We start from the raw sequence: 18,792 nt of genomic DNA on the forward strand, positions 1-18,792 counted from the left end.
CAATACTTACACTCGGTTCATCTTCGTCTGTTCAGTGAATCTGCTTCTTCTTTGTCTCTGGAAAAGTTGGAAAACAAATGCAGTGTGTCCCTTGTTGCTGGCAGTCGCTCCTCACAGGAAAACGGAAAGGTGTCCCGTTTTTGTGACAATAATAATGTCAACATCATGTTACACTATTTTTTTCCTTACCTTAAAATAACAGCTTCAAAATCATGTTGATGGTTCAGTGTCTTGTAAAAAGCCGAACGGTGTCTCTGTCCCAGCCACTCTGCCTTCTATCACTTGTTCGTGCGCTGTATAACTTCAGTGAGAGGGGTCGGATCACAGCGTTACATACATGTTCACTTCATGTTCACATACGAGCATTCAACGCGTAATGTTGTGATGATGTCATGAGTTGTGTTTGCCGTCAGCAGCTACATTATGTCTGACAATTTGTGGGGTTTGTATTCACGACAGTGCTGTTGTTGTAAACACTAATGCGAGGGGCGCCAAATCGCCCAAGATGCCAATTTCCACATAATGTTGCTCGAAGTCGAAAAAGTTGTCTTTTTTTTCCTCGCTCGAATCCAAAATATCAGCCCTCAAAAAATGGTCCATGACTAGTATATCCAACAACCTTGCCACTCCCAAGGTTGAGTAACTCTCAGATACACTTCACCTCAGCACAGTGCCCAGCGGTGTCGTTTAAGTGTGGTCGACTGTCGGCGCCGGCAACTCACACTTCAGCTTCATCTGTCAGCACTGGACACAGAGTGAAAGGGCACAGGCCTGTTTTTTTTTTCAGAGCCTCTTCAGAAAAATAAACACATAAAGTCGTTATTTTGCCATCCTGCGTTGCATGGCAGGATATTGCATTGCTTTGCGCCGCGCCATTCTGTCTGATCGAGGAAATGATCGCGCTCTTGCCTGATTGCGTTGTTATGTAGCTTAAAGGGCCCTCTTTACTTTTGCTTATTTGTGCTGCGGCTGTGTGTGGAAATGTGTCATGGCCGGTGTTGGTCTCTGGGTTTTTCCTCTCCGCCAATTACTTTTCTCATCTAATCCAATTATGCAACAGTCTGCTGCCTTTGCTCCGACTTGTTTGATCCACGCGTGTTTGCAGGTGTGCGGAGGCAGGCGCGCGGGGCTCCAGTCTCTGTGTATGTTATGTATGTTGTATGTGTGTATGTTGCTGCCTGTAGCCGGGGTCCTGTAAGCGTGCTTGGCTGGGTTTTATAAGCGACATAAAATTCACAAGAAGGAACATAAATAAAGCAGAAATGTTAACCACAGGCACGCAGTGGAGAAACAGCATCGTAGCGTTTATAAATGAGATGACCACGGACTTTTGACCAATTAGCCTCTTTCCCTCTACTACGCCTGAATTTCCCCTCGCAGCTACCCTCTGCCTAGTAAATCAAATAATCCTTTTGCACAAATGAGCCGACCAGCTAAACCCATCCAGCCGGTGCTGCTGCACTTCCCTTTTTCCTTTCTCCCTCCACACACTTTCAAGGTTCCTCTAATTATTTTATTTATTCATTCAAAGGAGATCTCTCGTTCAGGGACTAAATTAGAAAGCAAGCGGGAAAGAGGTGGTGCTGCTCTTGTGTTTCCCTCCCCTTCATGAATGTAATTGAATGGGCTCTATTTCTCCGAGAGGAGGACGGCGTGAGGGACACAGACGGCAACACAAGGAAGATTATTCAGGCTGCGTTGGGAGTTTGTAGAGGCTGCGGCTTCGAGGTGGAGGCCACACAGGCTTCAGTTAGCTTAGTCTAAATGAACCGAGGAAACAAATGTTCAGTAATCCTCCGGGTGAGAGACAAATATATATATATACATTTCCGCTGTCTTTTATATATTCGCCCTTTATCTTGGCTTTTCACGACTGCTCCGCAGAGGTGAACGGCCGAGACGACTCCACGCGGCCGCGATGATCCTTGTCTGTGGCGATGAATAGGTTATTGGTATCTGCCCCGTGAATTTCAGTTTGATGCTTCAAACCGAGACTGCTGTTACAGCACAACACTCGCAGATTAAAACACAGGTAATGGAGTGTCGCGGCAGTGAGAGATGGTAACCATGGTGTGTGTTTCATTTCCTCGCAGCGTACAGTATATGGGGTCGTGTCAGGCTTTTTTTTCTCCTTGGTGGGTCAGGACCGGGTTAATTGAACCCCGTAGCTTGATGTATTTACACATAAAGTGATGGCAGCTTTGCTATACCTCTTTACTGGGTTAAATAGTCTGTTAATATAGCAGATTGGTGTCAACAGATGGAGTTTAAAGTGGGGTCAGTCATGCATATTTGCCACCCCGTGCATGCACCTGCTTGCATTCGCCTGTAGGCAGTGTTTTTTTCACTCATACACACAGTTGTACCTATTTTTTATTTGTTTTTAATAACCCAAGGGTTTCATGCCTGGCTCAAGGGCCCCATGCGCGTGACACACCCGTCTGTCGAAAACCACTTTACAGATAAATGAGCCATTACGCTTGAAAATCCCTCAGACATGCTCACACAGAAAGCCGTTTGGTTATCATATTTCAAATTAAACATTTCCAAGTGTGCAGTTGTAGCCAATAAGTGCAGCCGGGAGACTCAGTTTTTGAGCAACAAGGCTCCCTGTGTATTTGCTTTTTTCCCCACCACATATTCCAGATAGAATACGGCTGCTTTTTTGATTAACTCGGCGCCTTGGCATGGCACAGTAATTAGACTGTCAGTCAAAACCAGATGGCCGGTGGCTAAAATGGGGAAGTCGCCCGGAAAGTTTTCAGATGCGTCTCTTTAGCTCTGTGGTTATGAGTCCACCAGTGATTCTGGGTTAAAGGAGGCATGATATGTCCATTTTCATGTTCATCATTTAATTCAAAGCTATAAGAGGGTTTGTATCACTTTCTCATATCCCCCCCTTGCTCTGATTGGTCAGCTCACACATGCCTCAGCACTGCTAACAACAGAGCAGCTGTGCCAAACTAACCGTTAGGCAGGAAAATATGCAAATGTGTGACAGAGTGAGGTATTGCGATGTCACAAAGTCGCGGAATTAAAGGTGGAACTGCTGACGAGGTGTTTCGGGTGTTTTCTGTGGGAGAGAGGAGCTCCCGTCAGTTTGGACTTTGATTTTAGTACTTTCAAGAACCTCCAAGAAGAAGAACTCTTATAAAACTCTGAAGGAAAGAAAAAAAAAGTGAATAAGCACAACAGTTCTCCTTTAAGAACATTTAATAATGAAGGATATTACTACCTGCATATTGTTATCTGTGCTGTTTGATTAATGGTTCAGCTCATCGTCATATTAAAATGCAGTGCATTTTAATGAATTCATTTGGCCGGTCTGAGATCTGATCCAGTTTTTTCGGGTGATACAGTCACATCTGTTCTCTAGCAAGGCGCCAGATACACACTGTACAACATGAACTTAACCGGCATCCGTCCGTCTCTTTTTTTCTCCCCTGGAACAGATCGTGTTCGAAGGAATCCGGGGCCCGAGTTTCGAGGGGGACATCGCCATCGACGACGTCTTCATCACCATCGGGAAGTGCAAGCAGGAGAACACTGTAGCCAGCGCAGGTAAGACAGGTAAGATTTTTTGAGAGGAGCCTCAAACACGCATCTGTTATTAAGCTCTTCCTCCCTCGCTGTCTGTTTGCAGCAGACATGCAAATAAAGCACTTGCTTGGGAGCTCAAACAGCCGAACCGACGCATTAATCTCAACTGAACTGGTTTTAACTGAAAAGAAGCGAATGAAGGGGCAACAGAGAGGGAAATTAATGTGGAAAAAAGAGACCGAAAACTAAACACCTTTATTATCTGGGAGGTTTGGGAACAGGGTGCGGAGAGAAAGGGAGGTTTGTCAGCTGTGCAGCTGTGCAGATACAAAGGGAAGCCGCAGGGCACGGAGGTGATTTGGAAGCCTCATCATCTTTCGCGGACCTTCCTCCGCCGCTGTCGTTTTATTTACCTCGCATTCGCCTCCGTCTTTTCATCCTCTAAGTTTCCACACCACCGCCGCCACTGCCCCCCCCATCCCCCCCATCCCCCGCTGCCTCCCTCCTCCCCACTCACCCACCTTCATTATATCCTGTCTCTTCACCTTTTACCTTCTGTTCTCTATTAGCCATCTACCCTTTATTATCTCTATACCTCCGCGCACTGCTCTTCCTCTTTAAAAGCTTCTGTTATTTACCCTTTAGAGAGAAGAGAGGGGGGGGGGGGGGCTGGGTGTAATGATAAGGATTTCGAAAAAAAAACAGCATCGGATGAAAGCAAGCGTCTTTGCACTGAGGGATGCAGCGGGGTCGAGACATCAGTCCACCAGAAGAGTTGGTTTTTTTTACTCCGTAAAACCGACCACAGCGTCTCCACAGCACGCACGCTGACATGCAAGATGTGTCATACCAATCCGTCTGGTCTGAGATAAAAGAGCAGAATACTATTTTGCTTCTTGTAAATCGTCTTTGTGGCGGTCCACTTTACCTCAAGGGTGAACCGGAGAGGAAAAACAAGTGGGTCATGAGGAATGAGTGCATGTCCAGTGTAAGCGCGTTGAGAGGGACTCAAACAGCCTAAAGGGCCGGGGTGTGGAGAAGAGACAAAGAGAAAGAGAAAAGGTCAAAAACGGAGTGACCGAAAGAATGTGATTGTGTCTGAATGTATGTGTTTGTGTGTGTGTGTGTGCGTGTGTGTGACAGAGAGAGAGAGAGATAGAGAGAACCACAAAGAAGAAAGGGAATATGAAACTAAAACCTGCCAGCAGCTTAGCTGCAGTAAGAGCTGAACTCTACCAGCCAAGATGTGCATACACACACACACACACACACGCACATACAAAGGCACAGGTGCATAAACACTTCATTCTCATAACAGCCTTCACTGCAGACGTGCACACCATAAGTGAGTTGGCATCGTTCTCTTATAGCTTACTGCCATAGCTGAGAGGTAAAACGGGGACACACAGGTTGTTAACAGTCAATCACATGAGTTATTGATACGATAGAATGCACAACCGTTGTTCAGCCGGTCAGTTTGACTTCATGTTACTTTTGACTCTAATGTCATCTTAGCATTTTGTTTGGAACATAGGTCACGTTCTGTTTTTAAAGTGCAACTTGAGTGGCGAGTTAAAGTCTAGTCACGCCATCACAAATCACACATTTGCCTCGAATGGCTTTACCATCTGCGTAGCATATGGCACCGTCTATTTTTTTGATCCTCCGTTTCCAAAAAAATACCTATGAATGGATAGAAAGGATAGAAAAAAAAAAGAGCGGCTGAGGAGAAGGGACCCTCCTTGAGGACAATGGGTGCTGCATGTATCGACTTTCAGTACGTTAAGTGAGATTTAGTGCGGCGACGTGTGGTGAGAATCTACATGGCATTGTCCACTTTTTATAGTTTGGACCAAAGAAAACATTCCAGCCACAGAATCATCACAATACTAAAAAAAAAAAAAAATAATAATAAAAAATAGATAATGAATTATTAACATTCCGCTTTTACCTCCTCAAAACCCCCCACTGTGTGATGTGTGTGTGTGTGTATGTGTGCAGTGTCGCACATATGTGCATGTACAGACACTGGCGGATGGAGTGAATAATGGATGGAGGTGTAAACAGGAAGAGGAAAGCCCCCGAGTGTGAGCGTGTGCGTGTGTGTCCTGCAGGTTCTGTGCAGGCAGAGGTACAGCGCAGACAGATGGGTAATTATCAGGCAGCCGACTGACGAGGCCTTGCCACTGTAAGAAACGCAAATGCATCTGTCTAGAGTGCAGATTGAGCCGCTGCGGAGCTGGCGAGGTAACATGAGGATTAAAACTCAAATTGTGTTTGCCAGGTATGATGAAATCACAAAGGATACGACTCACAGGAAAATGCAGAAAAGGTTCTAACAGACAACCTGCTTAATTACGCTTAATGCAGGATCCACAGAGTATTTTACTGCGCAGAGAAAGTCTTAAAGGAGACATATAATGCTCATGTTTAGGTTCATCACTTTATTTTGGGTTACTACTTGAATAAGTTTACCAAAAACAGGCAGAAAACAACATCTGTTTTCTCTTTTCTGAGCTCTGTTCTGATTGGTCAGCTCACGCACGCCTGACCCGACAGCGCTAACAACAACAGAGCGACTTTTGCTAAAATCAATTCTCGCGGGCCAGACTCGTCACTTGGAATGCATTGTGCAAATGTGTGACACGGTGACGTAGCGTGATGACACAAAGTCACCGGATTAAAGGCGAGACTGCCGACGAGGCGTTTCAGGAGCAGTGTTTTCTGCGGGAGAGTGTAGCTTCTGTCGGTGCAGACATTGACCTTTTAAACTTTCGAGATCTTGTACATGCACGAGGACTTGAATAAAACACTGAAAGAAAGGAAAAAGCATATGAGGTCTTTTTTAATAAAACCAATTACATACTCGTTTGAGTCCAAAGCAGCCAGGTGCACTGACGCTGTGTAGATTCGCAGCTAAAGGGCTGGAAAATATGCACACTTGCTCTTATCATCACATTTATAAAGCTCATGTACACCTGGTTCTGGTTTATAAATCTCAAATCCTTGTTGAACTGGGTGCACGAGCCTAATTTCCACTCCATAAATGGACGTGGAAACGTCCTTAACCATCTGTTTGTCTATCAATACTTGTGTCCACTCCACCGTTCAGCGGTCCTTTCGATTAAATGGACGGCAGAGACGAAGTGCAATTTCACCCACTGCGGTGCATCAACGAGGTCCTCCAGCAGCATCAGAGCAGCTGTCACGGCGGGGAAGCACTACACGCCGCTGTGACTATTTATAGCCACCACTAGCACACCACCATTAGCGGCCCCTAATTCATCATTCATCAGTTCATGTACCTGTAAACCATCGCCACGGTGATATCTCAGTCATCATTATTAAATGTCAAGAGGGACGATCGTGATTAATTCATACAGCTCAGTGAAAAATCACAGAACTGTTATTTACTCTGTTAGGTCTCTGAGGTGAGATTTCATCATCACCCACAGCTGTCAGAAACACCTGTGTCTTAGGTACACAATGTGGTGTACTCATGTAATCATTGATTGATGAAAGATTACCACCATTGGCTAGAAAACAACAATCGTATGTTCTCAGATGGACACACAGACAGACAAATAGGTTAAAACAGTCACATATGGGGACATGGTGCCTCTGAAGGAAAGGGGGCTTGGGGTTGGTGGTGTTGGGGTGGTGGTGCTATGTTTCCGACCCAGAGTGCACTTCTCCAATGAGACCTTGCTGCTGCATCGCTCAGGAGGTGGAGGGGGGAGAGAGGGAGGGAGGGGAGACTGGCAGCATCGCCCAGCTGATACATCACACCTGTGCAATACACACACACACACTCTCACGGAGGCACACGTCTGATGTGCGTTCACCCGCAAGTGCTTTCAGCGGTGACCTACTGAATATATAGGCTCACACGCACGCACAGGGATGTGCATAATCTTACAAATACACACACTGTAGTGTAAGATTCCTCACGCACGCGCGCACACACACTTACTCCGGGTTAACTGCGTGCACACACTGGGACTGTTATCCTGCGGTCCTCCACAAATGAAAGATGATTGCCTCTGACATGTTTGGCGCAACTCTGCCTGCATTAATCACAGGACACCTGCTCCGCTGTGTGTGTTAAGAGGGGAGGCGGTGGAAGGCGGCTCGTCTCTCAGGCCGCTGTTTTACATTTCGCTGTGTTTAATCTTCCCCGTTGATGGAGCGCCTTCCCCTCCTCTTCACTGCTCTTTTATCACATGTCACGGATCCGTTGCATCATTTTCTGAGGACTTACCGAACAGGTGAAACAGTAACGCAGGTATAGAACCGGACCGACTATGGAACCGCTTAACCTATTTGAGCCACGTGAGATCGAACAGTGATTAACATCGACAGTCGGGGTAGTAGTTTTGAATTGTTTGACTACACTTTGACATAAACCGAGACTGAACCTGTTTGGCGGCACTCTTCATGAAGCCTATGTCTATAACACATTATGAACATACTAACGCAGTGTTTTAATGTTCCTATAGCATTGTATGGTCACAGTCACAGGCACTCACGGATATTCAAAATGCTTTACAACATTAAACCTTACTCATTATGACACCGTTGCCTATGATGCATAATACACACATGTGCTAAAGCGCGCTGATAGTTAATAAGCAAGCATAAACATTCAGAATGCTTTATAAGAATTTACCATAACAAATTATAAAGCATTTTATATCAGCTTAGAAGGCCACTTTTTGCGAGGATCATAGAGTATGAAATCCTCAAAGTTTTAATACATTATAATAATTTTTTTTTGTGTGAGTAGAAGTGACTGCAGGTGGCCATTGGGGGCTTTCAGCTAAGTAATGAAATCCTTGTGTTACAGGCAAATATAATACATTACAAGCTGGTTATAAGTCACTGTAAGAGGTCAATGTTTTGAAAAATTAGACTAAAACTGTGATTGTTGTTATAAAGCATGATGAATAGTTGCCTATAACTTTGCTGATACAGCTCTTGGGCACATTATAACACATTATAAGTATAAGTTGTTCTTTAATGAGATAACATGTCGGCCCCTCAGGCCTGCTTCAAGATTAAGACCGACTGAACAACAGACACTGATGTTCTATCGGCCACACCCGACATCACTCAGATAATCATGCTCCCATACAAACAACTGTGAAGATTTAAACCGTCCCACACTGGAGAATATTGAGTTTCTCTAAACAAAGCTGCTGGTGAAGAAAAAACGATTTTTATATGGTTTCGGTGAACGCCCACCCATGTTTTCACTTTCCAGATAATTTGCCTGAATCATCTGTTTGGAAATGAAGTAAAAGTCAATCAGTCCACTCATGTTTGCTACGTGCTCATTAACCGGGAAGATGAAGTGTTGTCTGTGGCTGCAGGGGCTGCAACAGAAGAGCATGTAGCAGCAGCACAATGACTCAGGTGTGGAGACTCAGCTGTATGTGAGTGGATTAAAAGGCCTATGCACTGTCTGGACTATCACATAAATGGAACATGCATTGTACTCTGTATGCCCAAAGTAATCCATTATCCGTCTAACTCCTATTTAATTCCATGACAGTACAGATAGATGCACAGACCAGAAGCACATACAGACAATCTCTGCAGCACAGAGCGAGAGAGGGATGTAAAACACCATGTTTCACTTCAGTGTGCTGCCCGCAGACCATACTATAGGAGGGTGTGTGTGTGTGTGTGTGTGTGTGTGTGTGTGCGCGCGCTGCATATGGATCAAAGCTTTATTATAAATATTGATTTTCTGCCTGGAGGATGGACCCCTGATATGAAATCATATTGATCTTTTTAATACAATACCTACATTTTATTTATGAAACTCCCTACAAGAAGCCCGTGTGTGTGATTTGTTGCTGCATTTGTATATAAAAAAGAGAGAGTTTATATGTAAAACGAAGAGGTGGTGGATGTTTTCGCACACTGCTTCCATAAGGGACCGGGAAAATTATGATTGGAAAAAATTAATTGATTATTAATTCATTGATTAATTCATTCATTAAAAAGGGCTCTGAACAGCACTCGGACGACGTCCGTGCATCTACCAACTGCGCATAAACAATAACAACCTGCACAGACGAAAATGAAGAAAAGCTATCCATCACATATCCGTGATGATGACATCAGTTGCAACTTCTATTTCTCATTAAAATCTCAAAGCTGTCATGACAAACTGTGGATATCAATGTGAACGTCTCTGTTTACCCATCCACCCCCTCACTGTTAGTTCCTTCTCTCTCCATATCCTCCAGCCTTCTCGCTTTCCTCTGCATGCAATTGTAAAAAAAAAAAAAAAAAAAACACAGTTACATGTTTCTACAACCCGGCCCCCCTGATTTCAACATCGCTAACGTGGTATTGTTCGAATGATGTTTTTAGTGACAGAGAGGAAAACTTCATTGTCACACCAGGGTTTCCTTTTCCATCACACGCGCTCGGCCTCAGGCTTTAAAGACAAGCCTCAGGCCAAGGAGATAAATACATACATGTGCGGTTATCTCCAAAGCCCTGGGGTTAATGTAATGTCAAGGTTAGCTTGATGTTTATAAAATGCATTTCACAAGGGACCGAGAAAGAAATAACGACAGAAAAGGAGGAAAATTTAGAATTTGCACTTTTGACTTCAGAGCATTTCAGCGGAAAAATTAAAATAATTATTCGTTCTTTGATGATTCAGATGTTATTAAATGTTTCAGAGAAACTCTTGCCATTTGTGAATTTTTATTTCAAATGAAAGAATTATGATTACAACATCAGACTACTCTGAGCCATTTCATTAGTTCCTGAATTAGCAGAGCAAAAAGCCATCTTTGTTCGCATCTTTTCTAAAACGAATACATCATGAGTGAAAAAAATTATCGAATTGAAACCCAGTGGTTAAAAAGCCTTCGCAATTGCTCAGCCAGCCTCTAATTACAGGAATGACTTATAGAATTAGAACGAAAGTAAAAATGCAACAGTAATTTAAAGCCTTGGTTGGGTTTTTGAAAAGATGGCGTTACGTGCGCGACATAACTTAAGTGCGATACATCGGTTAACTTACGGATGCAGTTTCGAATGCTGACTTTTGGTGTCTCACGCCGACATGAACTCCGCTCTCCTGGGTGAAAGTCCCGTGTTTGTTTGACCCATCCTTCAACCCCGACCTCTGTTATGACCCTTTTTCGCTCTTTTAAACTACATCACCTAACATTTCTTTTCAGGCTGTATTTGGAATGCATCTTTTTTCCCCCCCACAGGAGTTAAATGGGAAGTATTTGCGTCCATTTGCATCCAAATACAGCCCAAAAAGAAATGTTAGGTGATGTAGTTAGCATCGTGTTTTGGTGCTGGTCTATGCTGGTTTTTCCAGCAGGGTTCGGCCTGTGGAGTACGAGCTCCATGCCATTAGAAAAGTCACGTGAATTTAAAAACACATCCAGTGGAGTGTAAGGACATGTGTCTGTGAAAAGCCATTCATCATGCATTATTCATTTATATGAACTAATGGGACTCTTTGCTGTCTGTTTCCACAGTTCTGATCGGTGGATCACACTCGCTCCCATTGGCCAGCTGGCTGACCTTTGGCCTCTCCTGCATCCTGTCGCTGCTCTACAGATGATGAGCACTCCCCACAGCACCGCCTGTCTGCAGCGACAGACACTGCCCCGACTCGCGTTCTTTTACTTCTCTCTCTCCCCCAGTTCCTCTCCTCTTACTTACCCGTCTCCCCAACTGTCCGTCCTTCTCCACTCGTCTTTCTATCCCCCATGCATCCATTTCATCCCTCTCGCTTAGGTGAATGGTAACATAAAGTCTTCGTCTAGAATCTCCGCTCCGCTTTCTTTGAACCTTCCCCCGCCCCCCCAGACGCTCAGTATAACCAACTGACGCTCGCACTGTATTTACGGTGAAGACACATCATGATATTTGACAGTCGGGCTTCTCTCCTTTGTCGATCTATTAATCCAGTTAGATTCACTTTAATCATGTCAACGTGTCACTCCGTCACCTCTCCCTCCCCTCCATCGACCTTTCCTCATACATACGCGCACCCTCTCATGTATCTCCTCTCCCCCTCCAACCACAATCCTCGACGCCCAGTTCCCAAGACACACCAAAGTGTCGGACACTCTACCAAAGATGACAAAGGACCTGCGGGAATAAAATGAGGAAACAGGAATTCCAAGGAAGTGAAAGACAGAAAAAGAAAAAAGCGGGGAGAAATTCTTTCTTTTTCACAGAGACCGCCGCCCCTTTCGACCCAACCTTTGGGACCATGGGAGCTACGGAATGACAAAAGAGACAGACGGAAAAAAAGAAAAAATAACACTGATGAATGAATGAATGAATTAAGAAATGAATGGAGAGGATTGAGGGTAAAAGGACAAACCAGAAACAGAGGAGAAAGGAAGGGTGCTCCTGGCAGCCTCTCTCGCTTGCCCTCTGCTCGCCACAAGAGACGAACCTCAGTGCGGAGTATACGTGTACATTTATCTCTCTATATATTAAATATAACAAAGTTTAAACTTAAACACAACTAGGACAGTGGAGGACTTTACAAAGTGAAATTAAAGAAGCACAACGTTTATACAACCTCTGCTGTTCCTTTGGGTTTTATTCTACTTATTATGTGATGTTGCAATTTGTCAGACCTATTCAATGTTTTTGATAATTTGCTCTTTTTTTTTTTTTTTTTGTTGTTGTATGGCGTTATAAAGGGTCGAGGGGCAGTGGATAATAAAGTATTATATTAATATTTATGAGAGGAAGAGAAGATGGTTTGTGATCCGGAGCCTGAATCGAGCAACTGACACACGCAGTACAGACACACACACTGGGTTTTTCCTCGCTGACACCATATACTCAGCTCACCCTCCGCCTCGACGGATGGTGAACGCCGCGTTCACATTTCCACTCCTTTACCTCTCACCGCTGGACACCTTCACTCAGACGTCTGGACTAACCAACGGCAACGGAAATAACCGGGACACGTCTCTGTAACGAGCGGAGAAGCCCGGTGTGGTTTCAGTTGGATGTGAGATCAGACAGCATTTCTTCCTCCACAGGTTATTGAATGTCATGTGTGAAATTCCCCCGTAAGTGTGAGAGACGGAGAGGAGTGTGAGGCGGGGTGTGCGTCCCGGATTTGCATATCAGTATCAGAGTCCTTTGTCCAATAAGCATTGAATGTCTGTAGCGCAAAACGATTTTTTTTCATAATCGCATAGATATGATTGTTAAAGTTAAGCAATACTCATATCTACAGATCTATATACGACAGTTTGTGATTACATTCAGTCCGCAGAGTGACAATTCTGTCCGCAACGCAGCGTAAAATGAGCGTCTCTCTTCATCTGTCAGTACTGATCTTTGATTACTAATGTATTCACCGTACAGTTAAACCTCTTGCTGTTTTAATCGACCGGGGGACACTCAGTATGTTTGCATTTTGCTGCATCGTGCTTCGGCTTCTCATGGCAAAAAAACTCCATGTTCACGAGTCACCGCGCTCTGATGAGGGATCTGCTTGTGTGTGCGCTTCATCGCCGCGTCCATTCACATGCGAACCGGTCTTTTCAGAATTGTATGTACTTCTGTCTCTGTCATGTCACCTTGATTTGATCATTGCACTTGTTTCTTGTCTTTGTTTGCTTTTTCTTTGTTATGGTCGGTTCGAATTGTACCACTGCTTTACATACGGAAATGAAATCGCTGTTTTGGCTCGACCGCTCCGGTGTGAGCCGCACTTTCCATGTTGGATGGATGTGTGAAAACTCCACAGACGGCAGTGTGTTGTAAGAACATGGAGGGTGCTTTGAAAAAAACCTACTATAAGCAAACTCATGTATCTCTGCTTTTTATCTCTGCCATGATAAATGTACCTCGGTGCGATGAGGGCCTCCCGACGGCGGTTTGTGCCTGAGCGACACAAACTATTTTAAGAGGTACATGTGAGCGACACGCTTTACTGTAAATGTAGCCTGTTCATTCTGCATTCACACGTATACTCTTAAGACTGTGCTTCTAATGTTTTCCAGCTTGTTGTAATCCTCCTCAAATCATCCGTTGTCGTTCTCCCAAAAGACATTGTAACATGTTTGGTTTTTAGGCGTTTCTAGCACTGAAGCAGCACACGGTGGGTCAGTACATTACCCATATAGTATTCAATACATTTTAGGAATACATTTAAGAGGTATCATTAAGCGTCGATGTGCATGGCATTTCATCAAGCTGTTAATCATTCCTCGTATGAACTTATCCCAGCGACAGTAGTAACGGGAAACACTAACATTGTTATCATTGCATTTAGAGCGATGTGATGCGACATCACCGACAGAATACTGTGGCTTCACCTGCTGTCTGTCAACTTTAATATGTTTTCAGTAATGACACACACAGCAACACACACACTGTCGGGGTGTTTTTGGCTTTTTGTGACATTTTGAGACTGAAGTCCAAAATGGAAGATCATATCATATCATAATTCACACAAAAAGTCCACATAATCGCTTAGCTTTTGGATTGTCATTGTGTTGACTGTATGAATTGTATGGCAATGTTGGGAAGTAACTAGACATAAACTCCTGAATGAGAGTAGCTGTTTGTTTTTTTTCTCAGTATGAATCAACAAAATCTTCAAAACTGGCCTCGTCAGCAGGGCTTGATTCCCATTTGCTGAGCAGATGGAAAACATTGTTTTCAACAGAATGTAAATTACGTTACTGTCATTGGTTTCAAATTTAAACCATTTCGACAGTGGTTCAGTAACTTCTCTTTTACAATATTCAGAGTGTAACACATCTGTAGGGAAACATTTTATTCATGTCGTGTCTGGGACAGATAGAAAGTGAGGTTTGCATATTCATCCCAGGAAAAAGAAATCACAAATACTGACAGCGTCACTTATAATTCAAGTGATGTGCATTATTTCTAAAGACAAAAATAGAGTCATGTGCTTCATTCGTTTCAATATAACATCTGTCAATAAAATTTTAATCCAAAAAAAGCAATGGAATCACAAAGCTTTGGTCAGTAATAAAAACATCTGTCCTGTGTGATATTCTGTTGTAGCAGTGCTGTAGCCGAGCACAGTGGGAACATGTAGCACATCTGTCAGTTAGCGCACAACAGTTCAGGAGGCCGAGTTGTTTGGCTTCAAGCCACAGAAGCTGTGTTAGGTTGTGTGAGATCAATCCACACGTTTTGACGTTGAGAACGGCGTCGTTAGAACTCAACTTCAATAAAGTCATCACCTGTACAGTGCTTTGGTTCTCACACCGGCGAACATGAAGGCCTTTAAAGTCTCGCAGTTCTGAGAAACTGATGCTTTGATAGAACACGATGGGAGTCTCCAAAAGTAAGGTTTACTTAGACGAGCTCACATCCAGTTTTGAAGGATTTTGATGGAGACAAACCAAAGACAAGAAGACTTGTTTAATGTTTACCACACAAATGAGTTGACCAGGCAGGTGACGTAGGTATACCGGTACACAGAGGTCACAGCTCTGTACTAAGTCATTACAGGGTCGGGGTTCAGTAGGAGTTAGGAACGATGGGATGCAGGAGCCGAGGTTTCCTGTCATTTACTTTCAACTGACAGTAGAGTAAGTTACAGTTTGTTCCACCTGAGGTAGTTGGTACACACATCTACAGACTGCTTGAAAACAGCAGGGATTCATTGTTGGATATTGTTTTTTTTTTTTTTTGATGATGCTTGATGGCGGCTGGAAAACAGCTTTTAGGCACATCGCTGGATTGGAGTGTTGATCAATACGGTTTTACTCTCACCCGTTTAACATTTGCTCTTGTCATAGTGTGACAGTCAGACGTATTCTTCGTCTAAAAGTCCCGTTTGTCGGGCTAAATGTCAGCCACTTGGTTTGTCTCACTTCCTGTTCACTACATGCTCATTCAGCTGCATCCTGAGCCCCTGTTAGAGCTGCACATGTACACAAACCACTTACAGATAGATATTTCTGCCATTATAAAGGTAAAAAAAAAAATAAAAACCACAATGACAAACTGACTGTTAATCTTCCAACCTTCTGTATCCTGTCTGTGCTGGATGTGAATTGATTGGAATTGAGCTGCAAGAGACTGTCCGGGGAAAAACTCTGCCTCTGTTCCCTTCTCCTTAACTGTGCAAGCTGCCGACACACTGAGCAACAGCAGGCTGATAGATCGAGCGTTTTCCTCCTGGCGACAGAAATAAAGAGAGGTACATGTTCAAAAGTTATTTTCCTTTTTTTTTTTTTTAGGAAATGATGTTATGTGAACTGATCAGTGTCCGAGAGCTGGTAACAAACCAGGTTAATGTTTCCCTGTAAAGTTGCTCAAAATGTGATTAAAAGGGTTGATTTTACAGAGCGGAATGATATTTTTTCCACAAAACACTGTGACCCTTGCCCTGATTTCTCAAAAAGTTAATCCATGTTGTTTTGCTTTAGGAATATGAGGTGTGATAAAAAAAAAAAGCCTTATTATCACCAAACCACACACCTCACCGGTCTACTGACTTCAAGTTTCCCAGTGGACTTCTTAACATTTTACCAACACACACACACACACACGGTGGAGTCTCTGTGCAAGTGTTCCCGGGGAATGTTTCACCCAGCAGCGTCAGAAGGGAAACACACCTTAAGAACCTTATAAAACACTTTTTTTTAGGACACACCTGCCTATTGTGACTCACTGTGATGAGCATTGTCTTTCACACTGAGAAGAAGGTTTTGGGAAACAGTGCATCGGTCACAGTGATAGTACACACACGCCGACTGTCGGGTTTTTAACGGCACGCGGCGGCCTATGTATCGATCCATTTTGGGACGGAAGATGTGAAATGCACCTTTTAGTGGGGAGAAAAGTGATGAAGGAAGGGTATCATCAAGCGCTGGGTGTTGTATATTTCTGTCATGTACTGAAGTATTTTAGAGGAAAATATATTTGATGACTCTGAAGGTATAAATAAACATTAATGAAACAAAAAAGGGCTTAGTTGTTGCTTGTTGCTGCTTTTTCGTTGTATGAAAGGAGAGTATACATGTAATTACCACTGAGTTTAAAAGGTCAATACCAGTCTTATGTCTGTATCTTAAATATGTATCTTAAGCCAGCAGCCAGTTAGTTTGAATTAGTCTGGCTGTGTCAGAAGGCAACAAAATCTGCCTACCAGCACTTCTAATAAACATAGTTATATCACGTTCAATCTATACAAAAAAAACAGTTCTTTTGTTGTTTTGTTGGGTTTTTTTTTACATTTTGATCACAGCAAAAAAGAAAAAGACAAAATAACAACAACACAAGTACATGTTGTGGGATTTTCGGCTGGCTTTACCATTCAGGAGAGACGAAGAAGACAGAATGTTTTGGGGGAGTCATGTCTTTTTCCCACAGTACACAACAATATGCTAGAAGTTACAGCAACCTTTCTATCTTACTCATTCAAAACACTTCTCAAACTAAAATGGCAAATATTCATAAAGTCCTTTGTAGGTGTTCGTGGTCCATCATCCATCATTACATCATCACAGTCATAAAACGTTTCATTATCAGTTGCGTAAAGGCTTCAGAGGTTTACCTCTCCCAGCCAAGAGCTGGTCTGCCAAATTTCCCCCATTAACCCCCTCCCCCCTGTTTCCACACTTAATGCTCAAGTGTACTAGCTGGCTGTTGGCATAGTTGCAGTTTGATCTTGAAGGCTGCGGTTTACAAATGAAATAAAAAAAAAATGTTGGAGAATTTAACGGGAATAACAGAATCTTTGTTCCCATGTAATGAAATAATCAGGAGACAAGTCGGTTATGTCCAGACTAGTATGTCCAATAAGGAATGAGATACTGAGGGAATACAACTGGAAATTAACTCACGCAAACTACAAAACCCAACAGGTAACCAGCTGCAGATCCCAGCTATTAGATTTTGTCACGAGATGCGCCTTGATAAAAACTAATCATCCACTTTGCAGATCTTTAAACCGACTTGATTGGTTTTAAATGATCCAGCACACATAAAGCAGTTAAAACGATAAAGGCCATAATATTATAGTTCTGTATGTAACGTAAAATCATGTACATTATTCCTGATTAACCTGTAAATTGCAAACAAAGACGTACCTTGTGTAATTACCATCTTTTATTTGGGATCACAGGTATATTCATGGGGCACTCTGGATATTTTGCAGAGTGGCAGCTGCGGTCCAGGTCATTAAAATGAACATTGCTAATAGCGGTTTGATTAATAGTGGATGTGTTGTGCATGAATCTAACATTGGTCTGGGGGGTTCTCCCTTGAACATGTGTTCACAGGGTTGATGTGATTTTCTGTATTCTCGTTTTTAACAAGTCATCTAATGCTTTTATCTGGCTACACAAGCATGAGAAAAATGATGGAGTTAAACCAGTGTTTGGCCCCCGTATTTTAAGATATTAGAGCTAAAAGTACAGAAATAGATTTTATGACTAATTCATAACAGCTTTGCAGCGGATGCCCCTGATTTAGCAGTCGAAACCCCCAAAAAATCTAATGAAATATCTGATAACCTCCACGAGTTATCAAGCGCCCTGTATCAACTACTGTGATAGTGACACTGTAGTGACAGTTAAAAAAACGCAAAGTTAATACAAAATAAAAGCTCAGCGCTATGGCCCCTCCCTTGATACCCTTCATCCCTTGTTTCTTTATCTCCTCATGTCATTCCTTTCTTTCTCTCGATCTCTTTTAGTCTCATTTGGCATCACATTTACCTCTTTTCCTGTCATGTTTTCCTTCTCAGGACCCTTTTGTGTCGGTGATGCGTGACCCACCTTGACTCAGCTGTCTGATACATTTAGGCATCGATAACCAGAGAAATGAAGCAGTGTGCTTGCTATGCTATGCTATCTCCCGGGGCGCAAGGTAGCAGTGAAAACGTTTAATTGATTTGGGGATTCTCTTAATGACATGGTTCGTACGGTTGCTTGAAATCCTTGAAAGTGCTTGAATTTCAATGTTGTGTTTTCAAGGTCTGAAAAGTGCTTGGATTTTAGTTTAAGTGCTTGAAAGTGCTTGACATTATAACTCTGTGTCTTTCACAAAATTGGAATCAGACTGGATAATTAATTTCTGAAGTTTTTGCTATTATAAAATATAAGTTTAGATGTTTACAGCATGATACAATGTACATAACTGTGATAAAAAGTGAAGAAAATAAATCACAAGTATATATATTCCTTTAGATACATATTTCACCCCAGCAATAAGGTGCTGAAAAATCTTAAAAATGACCCT

At 43.0% G+C, this 18,792-nt stretch overlaps 1 protein-coding gene across 2 annotated transcripts in view; it reads left to right on the forward strand.

The window, feature by feature from the left end:
* Positions 1–16,051, forward strand: part of mdga1 (MAM domain containing glycosylphosphatidylinositol anchor 1) — a 188,518-nt gene extending 172,467 nt beyond the window's left edge. Inside the window, exons 17-18 of one of the 2 annotated variants that reach the window (XM_030414726.1) lie at positions 3,453–3,570; positions 11,061–16,051. In XM_030414726.1, the coding sequence (XP_030270586.1) occupies positions 3,453–3,570; positions 11,061–11,146 (204 nt within the window). In that variant the 3' untranslated portion in view covers positions 11,147–16,051. The remainder of the gene's footprint in view (positions 1–3,452; positions 3,571–11,060) is intronic. The other variant, XM_030414727.1, reaches the window with a different exon arrangement.
* The last annotated feature ends 2,741 nt before the right edge of the window (positions 16,052–18,792 follow it).

This window comes from Sparus aurata, chromosome 4 (genome assembly GCF_900880675.1).
Source record: "Sparus aurata chromosome 4, fSpaAur1.1, whole genome shotgun sequence".
In the NCBI taxonomy this organism is placed as follows: Eukaryota; Metazoa; Chordata; class Actinopteri; order Spariformes; family Sparidae; genus Sparus; species Sparus aurata.